The 17,960-nt window shown below is 44.8% G+C and overlaps 1 protein-coding gene across 2 annotated transcripts in view; it reads right to left on the minus strand.

The window, feature by feature from the left end:
* B3GAT2 (beta-1,3-glucuronyltransferase 2) overlaps window positions 1-17,960 on the minus strand; it is a 73,385-nt gene that overhangs the window by 17,612 nt on the left and 37,813 nt on the right. For both annotated transcript variants that reach the window (XM_050789726.1, XM_050789725.1), the window contains exon 2: window positions 17,066-17,210. In XM_050789726.1, the coding sequence (XP_050645683.1) occupies window positions 17,066-17,210 (145 nt within the window). The remainder of the gene's footprint in view (window positions 1-17,065; window positions 17,211-17,960) is intronic.

Raw genomic sequence — 17,960 nt, forward strand, 5'->3', positions numbered from 1 at the left:
GTGGTCCAGGTAAAAGCAGACAGATGGGCCCCACCTAGGGTGTTCAGCACAGGTACAGAGAGTGCTGGAGAAGGTCACCAGTGCAGGCCTGGACACCAGGACAAAGGAGCTTATATCAGAACCTGGAAGGCATTTTACTCCTTCACCCAAGACACAAAAGAGAGGGAGCAGGATTGGGGTGGTCCAACTCTCACTCCATGGCCAGGCAGTTTTCCCCCGACCCTCTGCCTCTCCTGCAGAGCTATGGGTTCTTCCTGGACATTTCCCGTAGGCTCTCTTACCATCAAGTCCTGGTCTTAAGTACCTAGAGTAACCTGTACTCTCTCCTCTGTACAAGTTTTTCTCCTTCTCATTCCTTCAAAGGGGCTTCTAACAGCACTGATGGTTTCTGCATGCAAAGTCCTGCAGCCCAATCTTACCTTACACTGGCTTTGAACCTTGGTGTAGCCTGAAGATATGTTCAGGCCAAGACTGACATGAATGTGGTGGCAGCGGGGGTGGAGCTGCTTAAGGCACCTGCCTGTAAGACTGTCCACATTTCCCCACTTCTTCTCAGGGTCAATCTCTTTGAATGCCTTTCTATATTTAAAACCAACTGTGGGTAAAACATATTGTCCTAAGGTACAAAGGCATAGATACCTGAGATTCAATTACAGCTTGTGTTTCCATAAGCCAGCCATGACCTTTGTAATCCTGTGTTCCTCCCTGCAAAAACTGATGGGGAAGCACAGGGAAAGACTGGCCAGGGACCAGGCTTCTGAGCAAGGATCAAACCATCCATGCTTCTCCAGCCCTGCTGTCAGTTTACCTCTGGTTACCTACTTGTCAATAGATCTAACTCCACACCCCTTTTTAATTATCATTATTATGTAATTTATTAGTTTCTAGTGTAGTGCTTTGAGCCTATACAAGCACTTTTTTAAGGTTTTATGGCCTGATACAGTTTCAATTTTTATAAATGTTTCATGAACACCTGAAATAAAGGTATATTCTGTGTATATTGAGTACAGTGTTTTATATATAATTATTAGATCAAGTTCTTTATATATTCCATTTTCTACAGCCTTTTGTCTGCTTAAATCTGTCAGATTTAGATAGGTGTGTTAAACATGTCTACTATGATTATGGTTTTGTCAAATTTTTGATTTTTATTTATGTCTGCCTTTAGTTTTTGGACTCATTGATAACTTGTACACAATGGCTGATGAATGCTGTACTTTTGTGGTGTACATAGTTTCCATCAATACAAAATGTTCCTCTCCTTCTCATTCAATATTTTTGGCCTTGACTTCTGCTTTGTTCAACACAAATGTGAACACTCCTGCTCTTTTGTTGTTTGTCCTTCCTTAGGATACTATAGTTTATCTATTTATTGTCCATCTCTATCACATTTTTAGGTGTCTTTTATATGAGATACAGCTTTGCTGCTGTGTTTTATTTAGAGCAATTTAATTTTTTTCACACTTAGTGTGGTTATCATGTTTGGTTTTATCTTAGGTTCATTATATACTTTTTTTTGCTTTTTTCCTTTCTTCTTTTTGAATTCATTTTGGTTTCTCTTCTTCCTCTAGTTGTTGAAAAGGTTTTGTTTTATATGTATTCTACTGTGGTTGCCTTTAAAATATCTTATTTAAAATAATTTTAACTGTTTAAGGAGATTTTAAGGAACTGATATTTCTCTTATCATCATGAATTAAAGCCCCCCTCCCCCCCACCTTTTTGAATGAGACTACATCTGCAGTGGGCACCTATTCCCCCATTTCCTATCCTCTCCCTCACCAGCGGGCATTGAAATATACCAGCGTTTTTATTTGAAAACCTCATTTTCACATTGCTTCTCCTATTTCCAGATTCCAACAAACAGCTTTAAACTTCACAATCATGTTAGTTACTATCCACTTTTACTCATAAAAATTGCCACTTTTGTTGCTTACTACTTTATCTGGTACAGCAACCTCCCTATTTTTTAGTTTCTTATCCTAATTCACGTTGGCTAAAGTGCTTTCCTTAACTAATGTTGTTTTTGTTGTTGTTTTTTTGAGAAAAATATTTGAAATGTCTCTTTTGCCCTCACACAGACATAATAATTTCACGGGGTACAAAATTCTAGGATCCTTTCTTTTCTTCAGAACTCTAAACACCTTTCTCCATTATTCTGTATCGTTCAGGGTTATAGAAAAAAACCTGATGCTAGTCTGATTTTTCCCTCCTTCATAGAGAAGCAGTTTTTCCCCCGACCCCCTCTGAATACCCTTGGGATTGTTTTATTATTAAATCCTGGCACAGTTGTTCTAAACTTGGGATTCATTCATTCATTCGTTCAACAAAAATATACATACCAGGCAAAGTGCTAGGAACTGGGGAAAAGGTGGTAAGCAAAATCAGTCATGATTTGCATCTTAGAGTCACTATAGCCCCGGTACAGTCTTGTCAGGGAGGTGGAATGTTGGTAATGGTGCAGGTGCACACACGGTAGTGAGTGCTATGAAGGAAGGGTACGGGTTCTATGTGAGGAAATCTGACCCTTCAGGGTGGACCAAGGATGATTAAGCTGGAATATGAAGGATGGAGTGGGAGAGGCAGGTGGGTCGAGGAAAGAGCCTTCCAGGCAGAGACAAGTACACGTGATGGCAGGATTGTGAGGTGGGACAGCAAGCCACTGAAGCTGAGCGCACAGAGAACACAAGGAAAATGACTTCAGCAAGGCTCGGGGGTGGGGATGCCCAACCATACCTGGGAGGCCATGGAGAAATGAAATACAAGGGGAGCTGCAGAAATGTTGTAAGCCGGAGCCTAACAGGTCAGGGAGCATAATACTGGGGATAATAAAAGAAGCTGTGGAGCTAGTTAGGAGGTTACTGCTGGTCCAGGTAAGAGATGACGGGGCATGGGGGTGGAGGCGGCAATGTGGCAGAGGAGGTAGAGAGACTGACTGGAGTGGTAAACCCGACTGACTGTGACGCTTTCACGGGGCAGCCGCATACCTGTACATTCTAAGAACTAAGAGTAGTGGTGGCAGTGACAGTTGGCTTAACAGCAGCTACGTTTTAGGAAACATTCACAGTGAACCAGGCCTTGTTCTAGGTGCTCTCTCTGTATTAACCTGCTTAATCCTCACAGTGACCCCACTAGGTAGATACTATTACTACCATAATTTACAAATGAAGAAACAGAGGCACTGAAAGGCTAAGTAACTTGCCTAAAAGCTCACTCTGAGGAAGTAGCAGAGCCCAAATTCAAACCTGGCAATGGAACCATTCTCAAAACTCAAGTATTATGGGAACTTGTATCCTGTTTCTTTCTGATTTTTAGAGACAGGGTCTCACTCTGTCACCCAGGCTGTAGCCTCGCACCCCCTGGGCTCAAGTGATCCTTCTAGCTCAGCCTCCCAAGTAACTAGGACTACAGTGTGCACCACCACACCTGGCTAATTTTGTTTTTTTTTTTTTTTTTTTGGGAAACAGTTTTGCTCTGTCACCCAGGCTGGAGTGTAGTGGGATGATCTCAGCTCACTGTAACCTCTGCCTCCTGGATTCAAGCAATCCTCCTGCCTCAGCCTCCCGAGTAACTGGTATCACAGGCATGCGCCACCATGCCCAGCCAATTTTTATCTTTTTAGTAGAGATGGGGTTTCACCATGTTGGCCAGGCTGGTGGTCTCAAACTCCTGGCCTCAAACGATTCTCCTGCCTTGGCCTTCCAAAGTGCTGGGATTACAGATGTGAGCCACCACAACCAGCCCTGTTTCTTTCTTGATATTTCATATATATTTGTTTTACTTTCTAATTTTGGAACTCTTACTGAACATGCTGGATTTATGAGTCTCCTTCCACCGACATTTCTATTTCTTTGTACTTTTGCTCCTATTTTGGAAGAATTCCTGGAGGAGGGCGTTGGGATCCACTTCTCCGCATTGCAACCCTAACAATATCACCGACACTTAGAGCCTCGATGCTATCAGCCTCTCACATGCGGTTATTCCAGCAGTCATGCCTTTTATTTACAGGAATCCTTGCCTGTTCTCCAGTGACTCTTTCCTCAGCTGCTGGCTCTTGTTTTATGATGCCACATCTTTTAAAATCTGAGCATGAACTCTAGAATATTTAAAAGCTCTCTCTTGACTCCTATACTGTTTCAGTGAGAACTCCTGTGTCTTGGTTTACTTTTTTTTAATTATCTACTCATATTTGCAAACAGAAGTCAAGGCTGAACAGCATTGATGGCTTGTGTTGGTCTTTGTCAGCAATTGTGAGAGGCTTTATTTTAGACGCACCTGTGGCCACTTTGAGCCGTTTCCATAGAAAAGCCAGGGAGTTACTCAGGGAAACTCAACACTTTAGAGGCGGCTTCACCAGCGGGCTGTAATGGAGCTTTTCCCTCCATGTTAATGGGAGGAAATTGCCCAGAAGTCAGGCAGAACCGGGAGCTACCACACAACCCCCACCTGACGTGGGGGCATTCTCTGCCAAACGAGGAAGCTGTGTAGGGGCTTGATGGCATGCGTCTGAGGCACAGCCCCCTTTAGCCCACTGGATCTCTGCACTCCGAGAATAGGGGTTTCCAGGGGCTCCCATGAGGACACCATCCTCTTACTTCTCATATGATCCCCCTCCCTCTGTCTGTCCATCCAAACTTAGCCTCGCATTTCTTCCAGAAGCTTCATTGTACATGTCCTTTTCTGTTTTCCAGCACGGTTTTAGATATTTCCCTACTTTCTAATCTTGATCTTTTTAATGGATGGAGGAATGTAGAAATGGTAAAACTTACTACAGTTAATTATAAAAAGACCATACTCTGCCCTCATCCCTCAACCATTATGGATAAATGAAAGTTTGTTATTCTTTCTCTAACAACAGACTAAAGCTTAAGAACTCAAATTATAAAACTCTTAGAAGACAACGAGGAGAGCTTCATGAGACTGGATTCAGCAGTGACTTCTTAGATATGACACCAAAGGCACAGATGACAAAAGATCAGGTAGATAGGCTGGGTGAGGTGGCTCACACCTGTAAATCCCAGCACTTTGGGAGGCTGAGGCGGGCAGATCACGAGGTCAGGAGATCGAGACCATCCTGGCTAACACGGTGAAACCCTGTCTCTACTACAAATACAAAAAATGAGCCGGGCATGGTGGCAGGTGCCTGTAGTCCCAGCTACTCGGGAGGCTGAGGCAGGAGAAAGTCATGAATCCGGGAGGCAGAGCTTGCAGTGAGCCGAGATCGCACCACTGCACACTGCCTCAGTGACACAGTGAGACTCCATCTCAAAAAATAAATAAATAAATAAATAAATAAATCAAACAGATAAACTAGACTTCTTCCAAAACTAAAGCATTTGTGCATTAAAGGACAGTATCAACAGAGCAGAAAAGGTAACCCACAGAATGGGAAAAATATTTGTAAACAGCATATCTGATAAAGGATTAATACACAAAATATAAAGAATTTCTACAGCTCAGCAACAATAAACCACACAACCCAATTCAAAAATGGGTGAAGTCCAATATGACTGATATAAAAAGAGGAGAGAGCGGAGGAATGCATGCCGCAGAAGAAAGGCCATCTGCGAGCACAGAGAGGCCTCAGGGGAACCCTCATGCTGATACCTTGACCTTGGACCTCCAGCCTCCAGAACTGTGAGAAAATCCATTTATGTTGGCAAAGCCAAATAAATACATAAACATTTTATAGAAATGTATAAAGGACTTGAATAGGCATTTCTCTAAGAAGGAAGTACGAATGGCCAAGAAGCACATGAAAAGATGTTCAACATTGCTAATCATTAGGGAAGTGCAAATCAAAACCGGAATGAGATACCACTTCATCCCCATTAGGGTAACTATGACTAAAAAAACGAATACAACAAAACAGTAGCAAGTAAGTGTTGGTGAGGATATGGAGAATCTGGAACCCTCCTGCATTGCTGCGGAGAGTGTAAAGTGATGCAGCTGCTGGAGAAAATAGTATGGTGATTCTTCAAAAACTTTAAACAAAAAATTACCTGTGATCCAACAGTTCTACTTCTGGACATCCAGAAGAATCTAAAGCAGGGACTCGAACAGATATCTGTGCACCAGTGTTTATAGCAATATTATTCACAGTGGCCAAAAGTGGAAACAAGCCAAACGTCCATGGTTGTGTGAATGGATAAACGAATTGTGGTCTGTACGTAACAATGGAATATTAGTAGCCTTAAAAAGGAATGAAATTCTGATACATAATATGAATGAACCTTAAAGATATTATGCTCAATAAGCAAAAAAAGGACACATATGATTCCATTTATATGAGGTACCCAGAATAGTCTAATTCAGAGACAGAAAGTAGAATTGTGACAACCAGGGGCTGAGGGGAGGGGCGAGTCAGGAGCTATTGTTCAGTGAGCATAGAATTTTGGTTCAATGATGAAAAAGGTGTAGAGTTGGACAGTTTGGACAGTGGTTATGGTTGCACAACAATGTGAATGAAATCAATACCACTGAACTGTCCACTTCAAAATGGTTAAAATGGTAAATTTTATGTATATTTCACCACAAATAAAAACAGATTAAACTTGCATTCCCAATGAATATGGGCAATCTTTTTATTTATATTGTTGCTGGTGTCCGTATTATGATTAAAAGATTCCTGTCCTATGCTTAAATTCTCTTCTTGCTTGAGCAATGGAAGAAGTATTTTCTATGGAAGTGACTCTATTGAGCATTCCCAAACTCTGTCATGAGGTTATCCTACCTGAGGTGGATGCAGGGGGTGGCCTGGGAAAGGACTGTGACCACTGAGGGACGATAACGAGACATAGGAAGGAAATAGGAGTTGCTTCTGATCACTTTCGCCGGCTGCTCTTACTCCCGGGTGCACTTCAGAATCACCTCAAGACTCAAAAAAAAAAAAAAAAAAAAGACCCGCAACCACACAAATACCAGGCCTCACCCTCAGAGAATATATGTTCTCTTTGCTCCCAGCTGGAGCCCAGGTGTGGGTGTTTTTTCAAAGCCCCTTGCCGTTCTGATGCGAAGCCATGGGGAGACCCGCTAAATTAGACCCTCCTCAGAGAGCTCTGGAGTACAACTCGGCATCCCCTTTACACCTCCACCATTAAATAATGGCAATGTTGTCTCAGAAGCGAGAAGGTTTAAGTCTTAATTTTGATGATCCTTACACTAGAAAACATGTTAAAATTCATAAACTCAGCAAACATTTGTTCAAGCTATTACCATAGCCCGGAGATGGGAGGCAGGAGCGCCCTCCTAGTGTACTCCCGGGCTAGCAAGGCGGCCGGGGGCGGGGAGGACACTGACATGAGCGCCACCTCGTGGAAAAATTCATAAATGCATAAGCCCAGGATTCTAGGGGAAAAGGTGGAAAGGGGCATCCACGTGATGGAAAATCAGGAAAAACTTTCCAGAAAAAGCGATTCCTGCCTCATCAGTGAGTCTGGAAGAGTGACTGGATATTAGCTAGGCAAACGTGAGAAGAAAAGTGACATTCTACATCCTAGATGGAGGGCAGTGTGTGCCACACTTGGTTTAATCAGGCCCATCAGCTTAGGGCAATGCCGACTGACCACGGCAGTTGGCCTGAGGGATTTACAATTGAGGTGAACTGATGCTCAGAGTGTTTGGGGTCAGGGTGATTACAGCTGCTTAGGGAGCCCAGGAAGAATGCCTGCAAGCCTTAACTTCTGAAGCCGGTGCAGAAACATGTGTGGTAGTCACAGCAAACCACCTGCATGCCAAAGAGAGAAGTGGTCTGCACGCCGGCCCCCCTGTTAGCAGTGCAGGGCAACAACCCTTAATCCTGATTATTTACATGAGTAAAATAAATAATACCTCTCTGATAGATTCTAGATGAAAACTATTACCTACAGATGCTCTCCTAGGGACTCTTAGGAAAGTCGAGGTGGTGAAAAAGGACATTTGCCCCCTTGTGACTTGATTAGAAAGCATGAGAATCATTCTTTTAAACCTTCCCCATGTGCCACGAGGAATTTGCATATTGAATACCTGTCTCGTGGTCTACACAGACTCACTCACCTACGGGGCAAGCGGCACTCACATGGCACCAAATGCCTCGCAAATCTCAATGTTACAAATGGCATTTTCTTCTGAAAGCTCAAGTGCTGTTTGTTTAGTTTTTCAGCTGGGAAATTTTAACAATGAACACATATCTGCTCCTAAACGACTCTTTAATGATCCTTTTTGGCTTTGATTTTCTCCTGTTGATCACTCTCTTTTGGGGGTATTTAGTCTAAAGTAAGGGCTAGCGTTTATCTCAGCATGCCATCCTGCACGCTGAGCCAATTCATCGAATGATAATGAGCACAGGTCCACCAGCCAGAAGAGAAGTGAAGTTCATCATGAGCCCACAGTGGAATTTATATGTTCTTAAGTACTGCCGTTAAGAATGATCTCACATAGCTACACGCGGGTGCAGATTCAAATATTCACAGAACAGCAGGAACTTCTGTATGTATTCATCTTACTTCAACCTCAACACAACCCAGAAAGCTGCTGCTATGATCCCTAATCTACAGGTATTAGGAAGAAACAGATATTCCCCTAGATCTTCAGGCTGCACAGCCTGTATGTGTCAGAGCAGGACCCGAGGGTGACTGATTCTCCCACCCTATAGCTACCTGCATGGACCTCACCACTGTGGTAATCAAACAAGACACTGACCTACTACATCCAAATAAATGTATGAGCCAGCTGAACCCAAAGGCAGTCTTGTTTCTTGGTGAAGAGTGACATTCACCAAGTGTCTACAATGGTCTACTCCTGGCTGCTTTGCATGTGATGTCTGATTTTGTGAAAAATTTCATTTTCCCTGTTCTGCAGACGAAGAAACTAAGAAACTGTTCTGCAGGCTCAGAGACCAAGAACTCAGTGACTTGGCGGTAGGTGGGTGAGTTGGAGGCCATTTCTGTAGACACACTGAACTGACTCTGAATCCCAGACAACTCACTTAGCATGCCTAGGCCGTGGGCTGCTTATATGTAAGTGGGGATAATAAACTAGTATATCCTTTGCACAGCTGAGTGAGGATGAATGAAGAGAGAACGCAGAATGCCTCTGAATGCCTGATGCCTGGTAAATGCCCAGGAACCAATATATAATTATTGAGTCCGCTGCACATCCCGATATAAAGGAAAACTTCAGGTTTGCAACATTTTCAGTCCTGGAATGAATGTTTTATTCCACTGAAATCGTGAGGGGATCTCCAATATGCAAATGCAGTGCTGCTAGAATTGAGGTGGGCAGAGGCCTGGAAACCCCTCTCCCCACCTTCCCCTTCAGCCCTGAAAGGCCTCTGCAGAGCCCTCCCTCTCCACGTCCGTCCCACCTGACCCCATTGCCAGCTGCTCCAGAGCAAGCACCCTGAGCGTCAGCACACAGATGCACAGGTGCTCCTTGCCCCACACACCCACCTCTACCCAGCACAGCCGTGGCCACAGCACATGCAGACAGGACCAGACAAGGTACTGTGGGCATCAAATCCCTGCAAGTCTCTAGACCACACCATGTTCTAGAAACAGCTTAAAAACTGAGCAGCAGGCTGCCTATTGCCCCAACACTCTGCCACCTGTCCCTGTGGTTCTATAAGTTGTTGGGACAGAATTACCACCCCCTGGCAGCCGCAGGCCTCTCTTGGTGACAATCACACTGTACCAACCCAAGGAAAAAGTCCCAAGCTGGTCCCCAGATCCTGCACTAAAAGGCAACACACGACACATAAGCCACTCTACTGAGAACATTCAGTAACTTTATAGTTCTCATAGAAAACATTCACGTGTGAAAAACAGCGCCCCTTAAATCACGAATGACTCCAAAGTGGCAAGAAGGTAATTCCCTCCATTTTCTTGCAGTATTTATATGCATGAAGCAAAGTAAAACGTCATTAATTTTGACTGCTCATTTGGCTTTAATCATCGTCTGATCCGGGCTGGGCTGAAGTTGATCACAGCATTGTCTACCGAGAAAAGGTCTGCCAAGTAAATTAACCCAGGCAAAATTCCTTGTTGACAACCATTGAGATGAAGGAGACCCAGAATAACTGTCATTCCCATGTCCCTGCACAGAGCCCACAGAAAGCAGGCTCCAGCAACCTGCCCAGAGTGATCCCTCGGCCCCCTCCCGTTTCACAGTCATCATTTATAATACTTTTTAAAGGTTTGCCTGGTAAACCTGCAGTGGGGACACCTGCTCTGGGATAGTGCAGTCACTCAGCCCCACTCGCAGGCCGGGGCTGTGGGAAACCTGGGACTGGGATTGGGCAAGGAGTGGAGGGCAGGATGGTCCGGCTTCTGCCTACAGGAAGGATGCATTCTGGGAGTGGGGGTGGCAGAGCCTCAATAATTACAGTGAGAGATGTACAACCACTGTGGCAAGGTGCAGAGGTATTGGAGGCTGAGAGAACAGCACATTATAATGCAGGAGGAGCTATCTTAATTGAAGCGTCAGCAAAAGCTTCTCCGAGAAGGCGGCCTTTAAGCTGAGATTTGAAGGATGAGTAGAGCTGAATGAGGAAGGGGCATTTCCAGGCCATGGCCTCAGTGAAGGCCCCAAAGGGAAGGGTAGGATGTGCTGGAGGAAGTGATCTCTGCCCGCAAAGACTAAGTAGAGGGGAACAAGGATAGTAAGGTGGGCAGGGGTGGGTTGGGCAGGACATGGCAGGTGACAGTGACAAAGAATTGTTTATTCCAAGAGCACCAGTAGCCCCTGAAGAGCTGTGAGCAAGGGACTGCCAAGAACCTGGTTTGCATTCCTGAAAGACTCCTCCTGCTTCGTGGTGAAGTGGATGGAGTGGACACGGGAGAGGGCAGGTGTGGACGCAGGAGGCCCAGGCAGGCATGATCACTGTCTTCCTCACTTCCAGCCTCCGCACCCTCCACCGGGACAACACACCCACGGTGAATCCTGAGCTCGAAAACTTTAGTCAGGTGATGTGATTTTTTTTTTTTTCCTAATATGCAGACTCCTAGTTTTACACAACCGCTGTTCTGGTTAACAGAATGTTTTAACTACCCAACATCACTGTATTTTCTGCACATAAATTACAACTCAAAGGATAATACAAATTACACCAATTAAAACGAACCAAACTTAAATTTAATACCTCATTTATCACCATACCATACAACAGCAAAAGGTGTTAAAAAGATCTAAGTGTCTGCTGATTTATGAGTATAATCTGAAAAGGCTGTTAACATTTTATAAGTCCCTAATAGCTATGGGATTTCAGACCTCCTCTCACCTCCCAGCCCCCTACGGGCTCATTACCCAGATGGCTGCCTGAGCCTCCAGGCCCAGCCCTCCTCCCCCATTCATCCCGCACCTGCCAACATGTCATTCTCAAACTATATTACTAATCACATCAGTTCCCTACTGGAAAACTTTCAGACTCTCCAATGTCCACAGAAATGAAGAAAAACTCTCTTCTTAGCAATCAGTCCTCACCATCTGACCCCAGCTTGCCCTTCCCAAGAGCTACACACACCCTGGGACAACTTGTTCCAAACACACACGCTGCCTATGATCCCTCCCTGCCCTGGCCTGGGCCTGGCACCAAAGGCGTCTCTCACATGCTGCCCTTTCCCGAGGCCTTTCCCCAAACTCCCCCAGTGGCTGTGGTTTTCTCTTCAAATGGAACCTCCAGACATTCCACTTGTACTCATTTTTGATCCCATGATACATCTGCCTGCTCTTGTAGCCGTTCTCTCTCTGCTAGATACAAAACTCCTTGGGGTGAGGGGCTGCTATGTTCCGTGTGTGTGGAATTCAGTCAAATGCCACATCTCCCTCTATTAACATTTGGCGGATGGTCAATTCCAGCAACTGGCCGCTCCGCCTTCCCAGCCCTTGGCTTCCTTACTTATCTCACCTTTTTTCTGGGAGTCAGAGGTGACTCTATCTAGGTCAACCTGTTCATCTAAGGTCCTGATCTTCCCTTGTTTCCTCCCCTTTGGGACTTTCAACACTTAACACTTCTTCAAACTTCCATTTCTCCCCATCCATCATTAAAGAAAGAAGAAAAAGCTGTTCTACCCCTTGAAACTGCCACCATCTCTCTTTCCTACTCATTTGCTGCTGCGTATCTTGAAAGAGTTGTCTCCTGGCCCTCCTGCCTCCTAGTCATGCTCCCCTCCCCACTCTCCACCCACTCGCTGCAAAGGTCAGGGCCTTTTAAGCCTCCACTGAATAGAAACTACCACCCGCTGGAAAGCTGGTGATAGGCCATGGGCGAGGAGGAGGTGGCTGCTGACAGAAGACAAGTATAACCAGGTGCACCGCCTCACACAACCTCCGTCCTTAGAATCAGAACTTGTCAAAATCACACAACCCTTGAGTTGGAGGGGACCTCAGTGGTCACTGTACCCTTCCTCTTCCTAACCCACACCTCCTGACCACTCATCTTCACAACATCCTCTCAAATCCCTGTCCTGCCAAGACAGAACCTTCCCAAACCTTTTCCAGATCAAATCTCTCCCACTCTGCTCCATCAGAAATCTAACTTTTTTTTTTTTTTAAACAGTCTCCCTCTGTCACCCAAGCTGGAGTGCAGAGATATAATCTTAACCTCTACCTCCTGGTTGCGGCTCATTGCAACCTCCACCTCCACCTCCTGGGTTCAAGTGATACTCATTCCTCAGCCTCCTGAGTAGCTGGGATTATAGGCACCTGCCACCATGCCCAGCTAATTTTTGTATTTTTAGTAGAGACGGGGTTTCGCCATGTTGGCCAGACTGGTCTTGAACTCCTGACCTCAGGTGATCCTCCTGCCTCAGCCTCCCAAAGTGCTGGGATTACAGGCGTGAGCCACCACACCCAGCCAGAAATCTAACTTTGCTCAGATCATTCTGCTTCCAGCTTTCTCCCATACTCACCAAGGGTCCTCCTCTTCCCACATCCAAGAGCGGAATTCATCATTCGTCTACCCCTTCTCTCCAGCAACCTCGCCAACTGTCCACCCTAACACCCTCTTGCTGGGCCTTGTCTCTTCTCCTGGCTCCTCCCCTGCAGTCACTTTAAATGCCTGCCCCCAGGATGCAATCCGAGGCGGCCACAGAGTCTCCCTGTGAGAGCGCATCCATACCCAGGGCTTTGACACACCCTGGCCACAGGACTCCAGGCCAGAAAACTACGCCTTCCTAGACTTCGCCTGTATGAGGGAAAGGCACAGAAGACCTGCATGCTCCCAGCCTGCTCCTTCCGCCTGGCCCTGCTGGTCTGTCACTTCGTTTGGTTGGTCCTGATTTGTATTCTTTATAACACTGATTACAATGATAATTTTTGTAATTAGAGCACTCTTCTGAGTTCTGTGAGTCATTCTAGCAAATTAGCAAACCTGAGGGAATCGTGGGGAACATCCAATGCAGTCAGTTGGTCAGAAGCGCAGGTGGCCTGGGGCTCTCCAGCACATGGGGGGCATGGGAAGCAAGGGCAGTCTTGTTGGAGACTGTGCCCTCTAACCTGTGGGGTCTGCACCAACTCCAGGTGGCGTCAGAATCTAATTGCAGTACACCTAGCTGTGTTTTTAGCAGAATAAAGTACCTACTGTGTGCCAGCAACTCAACTGGGAACTGCGTATACTGTCCTTAATGGAGCACCGTGTCCCACCTGCCACGTCCTAGAGTTAATCATAAGGAACATGCCAATGTTGAAAATTCCTAATAAGTATCTGTTTTAAGTTCTGAACTTGAACAATCCTACCCGTCCTGGTGAGGGTGAAGACTGCTGCACGCTCAGTTCTTTCAGGCAGTGGTTCTTACTGACACCTCCTGGAAGTGGCTCAAGGGAGTCTGTCACTTGAAATGAACTTCAAAACAGAGCTAAAAACTTTGTGTGGACTTCCTCACTGGTAGCCAGTCCTCAGATTCCGGAGGTGGAGGAACTGAATTCTGAGGCACAGAACAGTCAAACCTCCCAGGGTCTCACTGGCTTGACAGAGCTCTGTGGCCACTGGTCAGCTTTGAAGCCCACTGCACACCACCAGTGGGGCTGCCTCCAGTGTTTTCCTTCCATCTCGTGGGCAGGCATATGAATTCTTTTAAGTAGTAATCATTATTTTTTAAAAAATCCTCCAATGGAACAGAAATCATCTTAATTCTACCAGTATGGTTGTAAACATAAGATTATTTCCAGAACAATGTTTCATGTCACCTGAGAGCAAAATTTCAGTATCAGGCAAGTTCAACATGGCAATAAAATGACAGTGTAAGAACTACTAGAATGACACGAAACATCACAGTTTCAATGTTTGATACTCAAGTGAATTTCCAGTGATGAGCTATGTGATGACCTCACAGAAATACAAATAGGACAGGCTCTGAGGGGCTTCTACAGAACGTGCTCAAACCCACAAATGTTCCATTTGGGCTCTTAATCCACTTTGCAAATGCAAGACACACCCAGGCTCCAATATGGTGCTCGCACTTGACTATCACAGAGCATTTTCAAAGTGAGCTCCTGAGACTGTCCTGGCCACAGCAGGGATGTGGGTCCCCCACCTCTTTCTCCGCTTCTAGAGATTGTATGTGTGTGTGTGTGTGTGTGTGTGTGTGTGTGTGTGTGTGTACATATAACTTGGAAGCACCAATTGAACATGAAGCCCTAAAAGGTCTTTTCCTTCTTCCCAGAGAATAAATGAATTGTATGTGGAATCTAAACAAAACCACAAATTTTCAAGTTAGAATTAGAACAAACTGCCTCAAAATCAGAATCATTATCCTATCAACCAAATCACTTAAAGACTTCCAAGGGGGGAGGGATTGCAATGGGAGATATAGCTGATGTAAATGACGAGTTGATGGGTGCTGACAAGTTGATGGGTGCAGCACACCAACATGGCACAAGTATACATATGTAACAAACCTGCATGTTATGCACATGTACCCTAGAACTTAAAGTATAATAATAATAATAAAAAGACTTCCAAAAATATCAATAATTTACTGAAAAATAAGATGCAAAGCAAGTTCATGTGCAAAGTGAAAAAAATTATTTAGTGTGACAAGAGTTGTCTCCTTAGAGACACTTTATTCCTATTTTAAAAACAATAATGAATATAGAACAAGGAAATAATTCATATTTTATTGAGTATGTTTTTAATATGCTTTGAAAATATACTGAAATGCTTAGAAAAATCCAAACATCGGTCTTGTCATGGAAACAAGAATTCCCACAGAATTTGGCAGTCCTAGCTAGGCCAACCCTAATGCACAAACACATGCATCTTTAATTTTAGAAATATCTATGTGACCCAAATTCTGGGGGAACCAATGCAAATATTCAACAAGTCTATTGGATACCTGATCATCTAAAGTTCCTACATTAAAATCCAGGAAGAGCAACCCAAGTTGCCGTCACCTTGCATGATCCATGCAAGGAAATGGGCAGACATCCCACATGTTAAGGAGACATGTCTGGGAAGTCTGTGTTGAAACAAGGCTCTGGGAGAATCAGGAGCAAAAGTCTGTCTGCAGCTGCTTGAGCAGTCACAGTCCTCACTTAGAAGCCCAAGCTTGGGTTCTGACTTGAGAGTCCCATGGTGGGAGGCCAGGAAAGGAGGGCTGCACTGGAGGGCCCTGGTGGTCATCTCAGGCAACTGCCTCACTTTACACAAGAAAACTACGTCCCAGATAAGCTGAAGGACTTTCCCTAAGGTCTACATTTTCTGCTCATAGGTACACTTCTGGTCAGCAAGAAGCCTGATTTTCAAAAGATACTCTATGCCCCATGTTTTCAGGGCCATGGATTCTGAGCGGGTCAAGGGCAGGCCTCTTTCTGGAGTCCTCGAGACCGTCCTAGATGGCTCTGCTGCCTCTCCTTCCGCCTCCAGGTGGAGACCTAGGCTGAGAGGCCAGCTCAGTTCTGGAGCTGCAAGAACTGAAGACCAAAGCAAACAGCTGGAGTAAAAGAGGGAAGGAGAGGTCAGGGCCCTGAGAGATGGCCTGGCGGAGGGCTGGTGCTCTGGAGATGTGTGTTAAATGTTGAGTAAAAATCTCCTGTTTGTCTTCTCCCACGATGCTATGTGACAAGACCCACCACACAGCCGTCCATGAACGCTTTGCCCCTCAGATGACTCCTGGTATTCTTTGTCCTCTGGCTCCCTCAGATTTGTAGTATTGTCGGAATAAAAGTGATGAATCCAGTTCAGGAGACAGCCTCCATTCCATCAGAATTCTGAACGCGGAGATCTTGACTACGGCTGGGAAATATGCACAGAAGATGGGGCAAGCACAGGCTGGCAGCCCGACCGAGCTGTGCTTCGGAGCTCAAGATTGATGAGATCAATTTTGAAGGCTTTCTGCCTTCATTTTTAGAGTATAGATGTCACCAATTCCTTTTTTTTTTTTTTTTGCCTCTGAGCCTCATGTTTCAAACTCCATCCTTCCACAGTAATCACAGGTATCATTTTCTATAACCCATAGAAAATAAGTTGTTTTATGATAAAGTAGCATTTTAGAACGTGTGGTCTACTGCAGGGCTAATTCAATTCAGTTGGTTGTTCAGGGAATAAAAACTTTAAGACAGTTATACTCAATAAATTCTTGAAATACCAGAAATCCAAGTTTATATTTTAGTATTAAATATATCAATAAAGCACTAAACTTACCAATAAGCATTAAAATGACTTGTCAATTTTTATATCATTATTAAATTTATCAATAAACATGATATATTTTAATATACAGATCTTCTAGAGAAGGGAGCCAAAAGGTTCCAGCTGACAGAGCCCTGGAAAGCAGGAGCCCGGGTCTAGCTCTCACCACCGAATCCCCAATGGCCAACCCAGTAGCTGCCATGTAGATGCTTGTGGGATAAGGGCACAGACAGGTAACAAAATGGAACAGAATGGGCATTTTCTAATCACCCTCCAAATCAATTTCCACTTGATATAACCAAAGAGCCTATTTTGAAGGTTTAAATATTTCATCTCCTGAATATGATATGACGTAGGGTTTTATCCAAATTTGTCTTTTAAAGCTTCCTTCATTCAGTGCATCATTATAAACAAGAGCATAAGAACAGTCCGGCAGGAACGAATGTCGTCACCCACACTGCTCACCTGCCATGTCGATGGCAAAAGGCCTGTCTGCTCTCCAGCCGGTGTACCAGCCAACAACTTTGCCATTTTCCACCAGTGGACGTTCGTAGCGCCGCCCACCAACCAGGCCCACAGGCCAGACGGAGACCTTACGAGTGGTTCGCATCTATAAAAAGGGAAAAGACGTGTGTTTTAAGTTTCCTCAGGAAAAAGAGGGAGGAAATGAATGTGATCTACGTATAAGAAGGGGGGCTGGTGGTGGTGTAATGTTGCGGGAAGTCAGGGACCCTGAACGGAGGGACCGGCTGAAGCCGCGGCAGAAGAACATAAATTGTGAAGATTTCATGGACATTTATTAGTTCCCCAAATTAATACTTTTATAATTTCTTAAGCCTGTCTTTACTGCAATCTCTGAACATAAATTGTGAAGATTTCATAGATACTTATCACTTCCCCAATCAATACCCTTGTGATTTCCTATGCCTGTCTTTAATCTCTTAATCCCATCATCTTGGTAAGCTGAGGAGGATGTATGTCGCCTCAGGACCCTGTGATGATTGTGTTAACTGCACAAATTGTTTGTAGAGCATGTGTGTTTGAACAACAAAATCTGGGCACCTTGAAAAAAGAACAGGATAACAGCAATGTTCAGGGAACAAGGGAGATAAGACTTTAAACTCTGACTGCCGGTGAGCCAGATGGAACAGAGCCATATTTCTCTTCTTTCAAAAGCAAATAGGAGAACTATTGCTGAATTCTTTTCTCAGCAAGGAACATCCCTGAGAAAGAGAATGCGCCCTGAGGGTAGATCTGTGAACAGCCCCCTTGGAGACGGCCGTCTTTTACGGTCGAAGCCGAAAGGATGAAATAAGCCCCGGTCTCCTGTAGCGCTCCCAGGCTTATTAGGATAAGGAAA

The sequence above is a fragment of the Macaca thibetana genome, chromosome 4 (genome assembly GCF_024542745.1).
Source record: "Macaca thibetana thibetana isolate TM-01 chromosome 4, ASM2454274v1, whole genome shotgun sequence".
Taxonomy (NCBI): domain Eukaryota; kingdom Metazoa; phylum Chordata; class Mammalia; order Primates; family Cercopithecidae; genus Macaca; species Macaca thibetana.